This window comes from Callithrix jacchus, chromosome 1 (genome assembly GCF_049354715.1).
Source record: "Callithrix jacchus isolate 240 chromosome 1, calJac240_pri, whole genome shotgun sequence".
Taxonomy (NCBI): Eukaryota; Metazoa; Chordata; class Mammalia; order Primates; family Cebidae; genus Callithrix; species Callithrix jacchus.
In genome coordinates this window covers 181719749-181732750 of record NC_133502.1, presented here as the reverse complement: position 1 = coordinate 181732750, position 13002 = coordinate 181719749, and the positions used below count along the sequence as shown (strand labels likewise).

General features: G+C 59.7%; 1 protein-coding gene across 3 annotated transcripts in view; it reads left to right on the top strand.

Moving 5' to 3' along the window:
• Positions 1 to 1763: 1763 nt before the first annotated feature.
• RALGDS (ral guanine nucleotide dissociation stimulator) overlaps positions 1764 to 13002 on the top strand; it is a 50520-nt gene continuing 39281 nt past the window's right edge. For 2 of the 3 annotated variants that reach the window (XM_035261710.3, XM_035261697.3), the window contains exon 1: positions 1764 to 2026. In XM_035261710.3, coding sequence (XP_035117601.1) covers positions 2009 to 2026 — 18 coding nt within the window. In that variant the 5' untranslated portion in view covers positions 1764 to 2008. Of the gene's footprint in view, positions 2027 to 6290; positions 6364 to 13002 lie in introns of those variants that run through there. The other variant, XM_078330775.1, reaches the window with a different exon arrangement.

The following is a 13002-nucleotide window of genomic DNA, read 5'->3' as shown; positions in this document are numbered from 1 at the left end:
TTAAGTAGAGACAGGGTTTCACCATGTTGGTCAGGCTGGTCTCAAACTCCTTACCTCAAGTGATTCAGCCTCCCAAAGTGCTGGGATTACAGGCTGGGACCTGGGGACCCGAGGTAACAGCAGACTCTGAGGCCTGGGTAGCTCTGCCTAGCAGGGGAGAACCTCCCTCTCCACCCCCCTCACCCCACTTGCACCCAGCTTTATCCCTGGCATACCCTCCCAGGGTGGGAGTCACTGGCCCATTTTCAGTAGAGGAAACTGAGACTCTGAGAGGTCACCATGAGCTTATCAGTGATGTGGTCCAGCTGTGAGTTTGAACCCAAGTCATCTGGGTTCAAGGCTGTGGCTGCACAGGGTTGGGAGGAGTGCGGCTCTGAAGGTGAGTACATTGTGGAGGAGGACACGGTGGGGGTGCTGGGAGGGGCTCTGAGCGAGGCAGGGGCTTGATGGGGTTCCTGGGTCAGGATGGCCCCAGGAGCCTGGATTGGGGTATAGGGACCAGGTCACACAGCGTTCTGAATGCCAGGCAATGAGGCAGGGGTCACTGCAGGTCTGTCCCAGCAGGAAGATAAATATAAATGGAGTCCAAGTGTGGGACTCAGGGGATACCTGGCCAGCGAGACCCCAACACAGGATGAGGCCTCTGATGACCAGCTCAGGGATGAGTGACTGGGAAGAGCCATGAAGTGGGGATCACCACACACAGCAAGGCTTGGTCACTTAGAGCTGAGTGGCACGCAGTGCTGGTGCCTCAGCTCTGATACTCAACGGGATGAAGCTGGGCACAGTGGCTCACGCCTGTAATCCCAACACTTTGGAAGGCCGAGGTGGGCAGATCACCTGAGGTCAGGAGTTCAAGACCAGCCGGACCAACATGATGAAACCCCATCTCTACTGCAAATACAAAAATTAGCCAGGCGTGGTGGCTTGCCCTGTAACCCCAGCTACTTGGGAGGCTGACGAAGGAGAATCTCTTGAATCTGTGAGGTGGAGGTTATAGTGAGCTGAGTTCTCACCACTGCACTGCAGCCTGGTCAACAAGAGCCAGACTGTCTCAAAAAACAAATAATAAAAAGAGACGAAGTCAATGAGCCCTAATAACAGTGACTACCCCCAACACTCGCTCAACCTCGGTGTGACCCCCTCCCCACCAGGCTCCCTGGAGCTGCAACTTACACCAGCTGGGGCTGCAGCTGGTGGCCCCGGGTTCTGTCAGGGAAGACAAGGAGGGAGGTGAGGAAGGGGCGACCTTTCTCGCCGCCTAGGCTGAGTCCGCTGTCACCTCTTGTCACCCAGCTCCCAGCCATCCACCAAGCCGAGTCCAGCAGGTGGCATTGGAGTGCTGGGCGACAGGGTGAGCCTGTATATTTGGTGACGCCCACGCGCCGATACAGCGGCCCCCCGGCTGGGGCGAGGGTGGCCCTAGGTCCTAGCGGGGTGGGGAGTACTGAGCAGGCGGCAGAGGCGGAGGGACACGTGAGATCGGCCGCACACAGCGCTTGTTGCGTGGCGCGTGCGCGCGGCGAGGCGGGGTGACGTGCACGCGCTGTCCGCGGTCCCGTGCAGGCCCCGTGCGCGCGTCCGGCCTTGGACACTGGGCCCGTCTGCCCCTCGCGGGGACCACCCGCGTCCGTACGCGGGAGGGAGGCCTGAGCGCGCCCCCGAGCTCGCGCGGCGGGGCGCGCCCCTCGCACCTGCGGGTGGGCTGGGGCGGGGCCGCGGCTGTCCCCGCCCACCCCGGCCCGAGCCCCGGGAGCCGGGGCGGAACCGAACAGCGGGGCCCGAGAGGCCGGAGCGCGGCGCGGCGCGGCGCAGACAATGGGAGCGGCGCTGGCGGCGGCAGGGGCGGCAGCGAGGGCCGCGGAGCCCTGGGCCCGGTGGGGACCGGAGGCCACGCCATGAGCCCCGCAGCCGGGCGCACCCCTGCGCCGCGCGCGGGCCGAGGCGAGCGGCCTCTGCCAGCCCCGAGCCCCGCCCTGGGGCCGGCGATGAGCCGTAGAGGCTGAGGATGATGGTAGATTGCCAGGTGAGTGCCCGCCGGCCCCGGCCTGGGCCGGGGCCCCGCGTAGTGTCGCGGGTGGAGGGAGGACCGCACGCCCCCGCCCACACCCACCGTGGAGAGGGAGCCCGGCGCCGCGTCCACGCTGAGCGCGCGCTGACGCAGCTCCGCGTCCAACCCCGCCCGGGACAGTAGGGAAACTGAGGACAGGAGAGGGGCAGGGACTGGCCTGGGCACACGAAGTGGGCGGAATCCAGAGGAGAAGGGACAGTTCCGGCCTCTTAGTCCAGGCAGGGCTCAGCTCACCCTTCCCATGGGGTCTGCTTTGGGACTGACAGCCCCTAAGATCCTGGGGACCTCTGCCCTCCTTTCATGTGGGCTCTTTTGCCTGGGCATCTCCGCGCACGCACAGGCGCAGGCCTGCGCATACACGCGCACGGACACGCAGACACACACACCATGCACTTCCTGGGGCTCAGAGTAGGACGGGTCGCTGGGGAGGTGGCTATGGGGAAAGAAGAAAGAGGGCAGGGGCTGCTCTGCCGTGGGCAGGGGCATCCAGTCCCCAGCAACATGCTCGGGGCCACTACACGGGGGCCAGGGGGGGGACACACGCCAGGCTGATGGGCACGGGTTCCCCCAAGGTTCCCAGGGTCTGTCTGGACTGGAGCCACCCCAGGGCAGCCTGGAGATGACAGATTGTGTGGTTCTCGGTTTGCCTCTGTGATCACTTGGAAGTAGGAAAAGACCCCTTCCGTGCAGACAGGGCTAGAGGAAAGGAAGCCTCAGATTCCTACTCTATAAATTGGAAAGTTTGGCTGGGTGACCCCAAGGGTCCCACAGGCTCTAGATGTGTCGGCCTTAGGTCTCCATTGGGGATATCCCCCCTACCCAGCGAGGTCTGTGGAAAATGCCTTCTTTGGAGGTCCTTCTGAGCTAGAGAAGCCTGGGGGCTGCAGAGCCTGGCCAAGCACTGGACCACTCTTCTGGGACAAGACCGTCCTTGTTGGAGCCTCAGGGTTCTTGTTTGGAAGTGGGGCCAGAGCCTTGTCCTGATTGGAGTGAGGAGGCCTCATGAGTGAACTGGACACCCCAGAGCCAGCAGAGGGAAAGAGGGGAGCAAATGAAGCTTCTGAGGCTCCTTGAATTACCCCCAGAGACTGCAGGTTCCTCTCCTTTGACCCCCTGGGACCCAGGAGAGCTGCTACCTTGACAACACCCAAACAAAGGTGTGTGTTTTGTTTTCTGCGTTTTCGGCCTGAGGCTGCTGTGCTAGTGCCGGCCACCAGGGGGAGGCAGTGCCCACTGCGCTCCACGGAGCAACTGAAGCCGGGGAGAGCCCCACAAGGTCCCTCTGGGAGACCCCGGCCTCCACCCAACGCACACCCCCCATTACAAGCATCCTTCTCCACAAAGTTAGCTGCTCAGAGGCAGGAGGGGGCTCTCAGAGCCTCCTCTTTCCCTTCAGCAGGTGTGCCCAAGCACTCACCCTGGGTGCAGCATTGGGCCTAGGCATGGCTCTGAAAATGACCCAGGTGGGCCTGCCCTCCGGAGCTGGCAGTCTGGAGGGGTGATCGACAGGGCATAAAAGCAAATGGGCAAAAAAAGAGAAAAGCAAGTGCTACAGCAAAAATAATGCTGGTGCTGCTGGTGGGGCTGGGGCCTGAGAGGCCTTGCTAAGGGGACATCTGTGCCGTGGCAGATGTCAAAGCGGGGGCCAGCCCTGCACGAGTCTGGGGCAGTGTACTGGAGAAGCCTCAGCAGGCAGGGCTGGGAGGCAGAAGTGAGCTTGGCCAGAAGAGTGAGAAAGGAGGCCAGTGTGGCCCATGTAAGCTGGGGGCGGGAGGGGCAGCCCCGGGCCTGGAGGCAGCTGTGTGACAACACTACCTAACGTACGGCTTCCAGCAGTGGACACTGATCATCACTCAATTTCTGTGGACCTGGTTCCAGGGCAGCTCAGCTGGGTGCCTCTGCCTCCAGGTCTCAAGGGAGGCTGGGGCCAGGGTCTCATCTGCGGCTGGACTGGGCAGGACCTGCCCCGAGGCCATTCACATGTCATTGGCAGGATTCAGTTTTGACTGAGGGTGTCAGTTTCTCTGTGACTGTTGGCCCTGGCCTTCCCTTGGTTTACTGCCATATGGGCCTCTGTGTAGGGCAGGCAGCTCAGGGCATCAGAACTCACTTCCCCAGAGTGAGCAGCGAGGGTGGGAAGGAAACCCAGCAGCGCAAACGGGCAAGACAGAACTCATGGTTTTCTGTCAGTCTTGGAAGTGACCTCGCATCACTTGTGCTGTATTCTGCTAGTGAGAAGCCCAGTCACTAAATCTAGTCACCTTGGAGGGAGGAGATCACTCAGCAACTTCTGTACCAGGAGGCAGGGATCTCTGGAGCCAGTGTGGAAGCTGCCTGGGACAGTGGCTGAGAGCAAGCAGTCAGGCCTGATTCTAAACATAATGGAGGCTGGGCGCAGTGGCTCACACCTGTAATCTTGGCACTTTGGGAGGCCAAGGTGGGTGGATCACTTGAGATCAGGAGTTCCACACCAGCCTGGCCAACATGGTAAAACCCTGTCTCTACATAAAAAAAAAAAAAAATTAGCTGGGTGTCATGGTGTGCACCTGTAATCCCAGCTACTCCAGAGGCTGAGGCAGGAGAATCTCTTGAACCTGGGAGGTGGAGGTTGCAGTGAGCCAAAATCATGCCACCACACTCCAGCCTGGGCGACAGAACCAGACCCTGTTTCAATAAATAAATAAATTAACAAACAAACATATTGGAAGCCACTGAAAGATGCTCCCATATGCTACAGGGATCGATATCTGATTTTTGCTTAATTTTCAACCCCTTCATGGTGCAGACTAGAAAGCAAGACCAAGAAGGGAGTGACTTTCCCTAGATCACAGCACCAGTGTGCAGCCTGAGTTGTATTCCCAGCTGTGTCTCGCCCATGAGAAGTTTCTTCTCTCACAGTAGTATAGGCCAGAGGTCCAAAATCCAGGGGCTAGCAGGGCCCTGCTGTCACTGAAGGCCCCTTCCCTTCCTAACTCTTCCATCTCTAAGTTGGCCGTGTGGTGGCTAACGTGTTTTGTGGTACTGTCTCACATTAGCACGGTGATGTCCCCAGGAGGTAGATGTTAGAACCATCCCCCCTGTGCAGGTCAGGAGACTGGGGAGGCCCTGAAAAGTGCAATGACTGGTTTGGGGTCACAGAACTGGCAAGAGGGAGGAGCTTGGTGACCCAGATGGCTTTCCCTCTCTGAGCTTCAGGGGCTGGGAGCATGAGCACACAGTGGCTGGTTGTCCCAGCTCCCAAGGCGGCTGCGAGTACCCGAAAGTGCCCCTCAGGCACCCTCATACATCTGCCATCGCCCTCCCCATTTCCTTAATCCCCAGCGCTGCTGTCACTTGATTTTTACGAACATGTGAATATGACGAAGTAGCAAAGGACAGGAGGTGTTCGTTCGTTCATTTTGTATCTGTCTCCTGGGCCCAGGCCATGCCAGAGGAGGCGGTAACATAGTCCGGGGAGTTCCCAGGGGAAGGGGCGGTGCTCACCTGGGGAGTGGGTGGGCACAGAGAGATTCCAGAAGGAGGTGTCCTGTGGGCACAGTTGATTCAAGGAGGGGAGGTGTGGTGATGGCACAGAGGGTGATGATTGGGGCCCGTGTCTATCGGGTAAATTTCCCATGCGGCTGTCACAAAGTGACATAACAGAAATTTATTCTCTGACAGTTCTAAAGTCCAGAGGCCCAAATCCAGGGCTCAGCAAGGCTCTGCGGTCTCTGAAGTCTCTAAGAGAGGGTCCTTTCTTGTGTCTTCCCACCTCCAGTGGCTGCCAGCGTCCTTGGCATTAGTTCCTGGTCTTGTAGACGTGTGACTCCAAACTGTGCCTTCATCATCACATGGCCACCTATGTGTGTCTGCCCAATTTTCCCGGTTATCGTAAGGACAGCAGTCATTGGACTAGCGCCCATCCTAATCCAGTATGACCTCATCCGGATTCCATCCGCACAGACCAGTTTCCAAATAAGATCTCATTCACGGGTGCCAGGAGTCCTTTTGGGGGACACAGTTCAACCTGTAACAGGAGTATTGAGAATGATTCCCCTCCCAAAGGCCAGGTATCTGCGTGCCTACGGGGACTAGGGGAGCAGCGGGAAGTCTCAGGACCTCCCAGGAACTCAACCACCAGCTAGGGGGTGTGGGGGCAGGCGTGAGCGGAGCCCGCCTACTCCCCAGTTTGATGCGTTCTGGCGGCAGCACCAGCAGGTGGCGCTGTGCCCTCCCGTGCGGCCGCCGAGCCTGGCACGGAGCTGCCGCAGACAAAGGTCTAGCCTTTGGGTTTCGAGGAGCCGCGTACAGCTGTAAGCAGGCCAGGGCACGGCCATTTCACGGGTGACACACACGGGAGGAAATCAAACCAGGCGGGGCTGAGGCGGGCGACTGGGTGGCGACTTTGCGTCGGAGGCTGGCGGGGTGCCAAGGAGGTGACAGGGATGGCGAGGAGGACCCTGGTGTGCAGACCCTGGTGTAAGAAGGACAGAAAGGCAGGGGCGGGGGATAGGAGACCTGGGCCGTAGCAGGAGCCCAGCGCACAGGAGCCAGGAATTTGCCTTTCATTGGGGTCCTCGCCCTGTGGCTGATGACACCGGCCGTTTGCAAACAGCTCTCCTTTACTTACTTGCAGGGATCCTTCCCCCCAATTCCAGCCCCAGCCCCTGCCTCAGGCTCCTGGTGGGGGTCAGCACGCCCCTCAGAGGGCCCTTTGATATACAGGGGTGTGGGGCAGTGTGGGGCTGAGGAGCAGGGGCCAGGTTCCTGCCAGAAGTCGCAGGGGTGAAAGGGAGCAGTGTGTGCAGTCCGCTGGCCCAGGAGTGGAAGCCTTTCCTTTTTTTTCTTTTTGTCAGAGATGGGGTCTTGCTGTGTGGCCCAGGCTGCAGTGCGGGGTGCAATCATGGCTTACTGCAGCCTCAACCTCCTGGGCTCAGGCCTCCAGAGTAGCGGGTGTGGCGGGTGCACGCTAATGTTAGCAGCTAATTTTTGGATTGTTTTGTAAAGACAGAGTTTCACTATGTTACCCAGGCTGTTTTCAAACAGCCTTGGCCTCCCAAATTGCTGGGATTACAGGCGTGAGACACTGTATTCAGCCAGAGGCCATTTCTTACTGTCACCTCCCCACCAGCACAAGGCCCTCACCCAGCTACCAGGCCCACCCCTGAGGCTGCTAGTCCTTGACAGTTGGTTCTATGATTAATTGGCACAGCAGATATGGGCCTCTGTATGCCTGGCTGGCGCTGGGTGCCTGGCCTGTGGGGGGCACCCTGGCTCCTATGGAAGGGTCAGGGCCATAAGAAGGGATGCAGGATGGGGGATGAGGCAGACAGATCTTGTGGAGAAGGTGTGGGCTGGGAGCCTGGGGACCTGGATTCAGTGGCTACTCTGCCGTCAGCGGTATAGTCAGTCACCGTTGCACCCTAGCCACAGGGCCATGCTCCACAGTCCTTCCCAGGCCATCCCTGCACCTCTGTCCCGTGCTGTGGAAGTACCTGGTGATGATAGCCAGCCTGTAGGCCTTGTGCTAAAGTGTCCCTTGTTATCTGCCCAGCACTCTGCAAGATAAGTACCACTGCCATCCTCACTTCCAGGTGGGGAAACTGAGGCACTGGAAGGCGAAGGGACTCCCACAGCTAGGGAGTGGCAGTTTGGCAATGGCCTCTCCCTGTGTGTACAAAAGCCTGGGAAGGGCATGGCACCAGGACTGCATTCCTTCCAATTACGGTGGCCTTCCAACATCAGGGCTGGGCCAGGCTGCTGGGCAGGGTGGGGCTGGGAGGCCCCAGGCCCCAGGCCCCAGGTAGTGGTTAATGGTGGCAAGGAGACGTAAACAGAGCTAATGAGTCCCTTTTGCTGTCTCCCTCCTCTAATGAAGGCCTTGGAGTCTGGGCTCTGCATTTTGGGGGTTCTTGATTCTGGAGGCTTAAAGAGTCTTAGGGCGAGGGGTGTGTGAGCCCCCTACGGGGGTGGGGGATGAGCTTTTGGACCCCCGGTGTCCCCTCCCAGGGCAGCCAAGCCAGGGTGAAGAAGTGGAGAGGAAAGGGCATGGGAAGCATCATGGCATCCCCCTAAAAATGACAGGCCCCAGAAAAAGGGAGTGTTTCCATGGCAACCCTGAGCAGTTGCTTGGCAACTGCTGGGCCCCAAAATACTTGCCTGCGGGAAGACTCAGGGCTGGGGCTTTCCAATGGGCTTTCCATGGCTCACCCCAACCCCCGCCAGTGCATACCCACCCCTGGCCTGCAGACAAGACTCGGGCTGAAAAAGAAAATGCGGAGACCAGAATCAGGACTTTAATTAGAGCCGGGGGAGGAAGAGGCCTGGTCTGCTGAGTTTGCTCAGGTACTTCTCATGGCTGACCCGCCCTCCACCTCCACCTGAGACGGGACCTGGCAGCCTCCGCCCCTGGGTCCTTACTGAGAGACACCCCAGTCCACTCCCCACTCCCCATTTCCCCACTCCCGCCAGCCACCAGCATCAGGCCAGTCCCCTAGCAACAGAGGCCGCTTTCTGGATACCTGAGTGAGAGGTGAGAGTGGCAGAACATCAGAAAAGAGGAGGTCAGAAGGCACAGCCAAAGTGTGTGTGGCCACGGGTGGTCCCTTGTGCCTTGCCACCCTGCAGCCGTGGGCTCCCTGACCTGGGGCAGGAAGGCATGCCAGGGTGTGGCTGGGCTGGGTAGAGCCCCGGAACTGGGGACTGTGGTTCTGGGCCAACTTTGATACCAACTGACTATGTGACCTTGTTGTGTCCCTTCTTACTGGCCTTGGTTTCTCCATTGGTGGCCCATACACCCCTCTGTCTGCCTATGTGTTCACTGTTCAGTGCATAAACATTTCCCTGTGAATTATGTCACCTACTGGGGCCTTGGGGCAGGAGAGTGAGGAGACCAGGACCAGGCCAGCCCTTCCTCCTCACCTGCCAGCATCCACCTCGGTCATCAGGCCCCCAGTCCTCAGATGAGGTAGGTGGCTTTGGAGCAGGACACCTGGGTCTGCATTCCAGCTCAGCACTTATTCCCGGGCATCCTAGAAGCAGCACAGGACCCCTCTGAGCCTCCCTGTCTGTCCTGAGGTCCCCGCAGTTGCCATGAGGATGTAAGGAAACCCTGCCCTCTGAGCTTTCAAAGGGGCTGCCTTAGTTTGTAGGTGTCCACCCGGCACCCAGACCTGGGCACTGCAGAAGCCGAGGTGAAGACATGGATGAGGGGTGTCTAGCCTGGAAGCAGGGAGGTGGAGCCCCAGTTTCTGGGAAAGAGCAAGGCAGCAGAATGGTGGGAGAAGGCAGGTGGGGCCAGACTGCCCAGCGGGTTGGACTTTGGGGATGAGAAGGGTGTGAGACACGGTTGCTTCAGATGTTCTCTCTGGGGATGGCAGTGAGGGTAGGACTGTGGGTGACCATCCTCCGGGGTTTCCCAGTGCTCTCATAGAGCTAGGATGCCAGTCTGACCCTGATCATTTGCTCACAGTATGACCCTGGGCCATGGCCTCACCCCTCTGAGCCTCCCTTGCCCCATCTGTCAAATGGGCAAGGGGCATGCCCACCTCTGGAGTTGGGTGCTGGGCTTGTACGTTCACTTGGGGGTCATTAGCTGGGCTCAGGGTGATCTCATGGGGACCCTGCCCAGCCGCCTCCAGTTGGAGTACCACAGGAGGAGGGGCAGGGCAGGGGGCGGCACAGACAGTGGCAGGGAGCTACCAGCCCAAGGTACGTGCAGCCCCTGCCCTCATTCATGCCAGATGCCATGCCAAGAAGGCGGGTGGACGTGGTGAGCCCCTAGCCCAGCATCGAGGAATGGGCAGGCGGCAGGAGGCCACTTCAGCTGGCGGGCGGGAAGGCTCAGGCCTGCGCCCACCCACCCTGTGTGGCCGCTGCAGCAAGGCTCCCCCGCCCGCTGCCCCGTGTCGGCCTTCCCTCCCTGCTCTGCCCGGTGGGTGCATAATTAATTGAGCTACCCAGTCCTTCTGGGCAGGATAAGGGTGCCAGGACCCACCGTCTTCTGGAGGGCACCCCAGTTCTTTCCTCTTCCTGGGTTGGGGTCCAGAAAGGGCTCCCGTGGGGAGGGTGCAGGTCCTCTCCCCTAGACACCACCTGAGAGTTCAGGTGTGTCTGTCTGACCTTTGTGTACCAAGGAAGGAAGGCGGGGAGCGGGTGGGCTTGTCTAGTGGAGAGAAAAGAAAATACCCTTGGCCAACCAGAGGCCCTGAGTCCAGGAACTTCCCCACCTCCGGTGCCTGCTGGCCTTGGGACTTTGTCCTAAGCCCAGATGTGTGTGAGGGGTGCCCTTTACCTGTAATGTCAAGCACAGAACTGGGAGGGTGAGACCCTGGGGAGGCTGGTGGAAGGTATTTAAGCCCTGGGGGCTGCCACCACCTGACCCGAATCCATTTCAAAGGGATGCTTGCTCCCACCCCACCCGTGCTGGGCTGTGGCTGCAGGGAGGGAGAACCTGAGCAGCTCTTATCTGTCAAGAGGACCACATGATTAACTGATGAATTACCTGATTAGCACCAGGAACAGCAGGCCCAGGGAAGTCCAGGCTGTCTAGAGGTCAAGAGAGGGGGGACAGGAGCCCTGGCTTGGCCTCAGGGGGCCCAGACAAGTGGGTTCCCTAACTCCTCTGCACCCCCACTGCCTCCTCTGTGGACCTGTGGATGTGGTGTGAGATACTCCTAAGGTCCTGGCACTGCATGGGCGGGCCCTCCGAGGGTGGCAGCTGATGTCCGTTCCCCTTCGCAGAAGGCAGATGGCCAATGCCCCACCAGCTGCGGCTGCCCTTGGGGAGCCAGGGTGTGGGTGGAAGGCAGAGACACTTGCAGGCCCTCAGGTGAATCCACAGGTTTTTCCAGGTAGGGGACTGTGGCCCAGAGGAGCTGAGTAAGGGCCATAGGCCATACATCTCACTCCCCGCCCCACCCACTTCTTCCTTGAGGCTAAGTGCCAGATCCTGGCTGCCCAGTTGGATTGGAGTTCACGGTTGAAGCAGTTCACCTGGCCCCAGACCCTGGGTGGCTGGGGAGGGGATGGCTGGGGAGGGCACAGTTGAGGGTAGTGGGCAGGTGGGTAGTGCCCAGTGTGGAAGGGCCCAGTTGGCAGCACTGCCTGCCTGGCCCCCCTGCCCTCTCCAAACAGACACTTGCCAGTCTTCAGGACTCCATGAGATGGTTCCTTCCCAGCTGCTGGGGCCAAGGAGCCCTTGCATGGTGCGCTGCCTTGTCCCCTCTCTACAGCCCTAAGGGAGTGTGCTCTTGGGTCTTGGGATGCTGGGGTGGCCATCCGTGTCTGGCAGATGTACAGGGAGCAGGGTGTGTATTTGGGGCTGCCGGGCCTGCAGGGGCAGGGACCGTGTGCTGTGGAGTGCTGTGGGGTGCTTGTGTGTGTTGGGGGCGGGGGCATCTCTCTGCATTTGGGTGACCACATGTGCCTGCAGCGTGCATGCGCTCGGATATGACAAACTTGATACTGGCTGAGGGAGTGCATATATGAAGGGGTACAGGTAGCTGCGTGTGGGGACACATGGCTGGTGCTTGGGGAGGAAGAGCCCATTGCCGCTGGCAGTGTGTGGGGGGGTTGCATTTTGACTTTTTAAAGCACTAGGCCTGGCTGGGCACAGTGGCTCACGCCTGTAATCCCAGCATTGTGAGAGGCTAAGGTGGGTGAATCACCCAAGGTCAGGAGTTTGATACCAGCCTGGCCAACATAGTGAAACCCTGTCTCTACTAAAAATACAAAAATTGGCCAGGTGTGATGGCACACCTGTAATTCCAGCTACCTGGAAGGCTGAGGCAGGAGAATTGCTTGAACCTGGGAGGCAGAGGTGGCAATGAGCTGAGAATCGCACCACTGCACTCCAGCCTGGGTGACAGAGTGAGCCTCTGTCTCAAAACAAAAAAACAAAAAAGGCAGCAGGCCTGAGCTGCATGAGTGAGGAAGGCTGAGTGTCAGTTTTCTCCTCTGTTACTGGGTTGACAGCTGGGCCCAGCTCACAGGGTTGTGGTAGCTGGAAGCTGCTCAGCCACGGCCTGGCATACGCAGCTGCCCACTGTCATGCTGGCATAGAGGCCTGAGCAGCTTTTTGAAGGTCCCTGGGCAGGGGAGGGCAGCTGGTGTCTTGTTGTCCTTTGTCAGGCATCCCAGGTGAGGCAGAGAGGAGAGGCCCTCTAGCCTTGCTTACCAGGCGAGGAGGCAAGCCCAGGGATTAACGGGACAGTGGGTGGCAGGAGGGAGGGACAGGGCAGTGCCCCTCAGGCCCAGGGCCCTAGAGTCCCAAGACATTGCTCTTCTTTAGCCTGGGAACTTCTTGCAGGCAAAGGACTATGGGAAAGAGGGCAGCAGGCACCAGCCATGCCACCTCCTGGCAGCCAGCCAAGGCCCTGTGCCGTCTCCAGAGGCTGGGATAGCTCAGGAGGTCCCCTTCAGAAAGGGAAGCCCCACTTCCCAGGCCCTCAGCTCCCTCAGGCAGGCGGCAGGCTGGTGGCGGCACCGGGCACACAGTGTTCCTGGCACAGCAGGCAGCCTCCCAACCACAAGAGCCTGCTTGTCCTGGTTTCCCTGGCCCCAGTGCACTGGGTGACCAGGGCCTGCTGGGCACAGGGGCCTGACTGTGGGCTCAGCCCCCATCCCCCATCCTCACCAGCCACAGCTGCACCTTGGGGAGGGGTCTCTCTGCCCACACCGGAGCAACCTCTACTTACCTGTGGACAGAGACCTACTCCCCAAGAACTGTTCCTGAGCCAGGAATTTAGGACGGGAAATCCCCCATGTTAAACCAGGGCAGACCTGACCACCTCCTACCTCCTCCACCTTCCCAGGGCAGGCTGGCTTCTGGGAACCTCCAGGGCCCTGCTTCTAAGAAAAAAGGCTCTTGCTTCCTGGAAAGCCTGCTGCCTCCCTCCTCTGCACTTTCCGCCTGGGCTTGCCTCTGCCTCTGTCCTCAGTCTGGCTCCCTG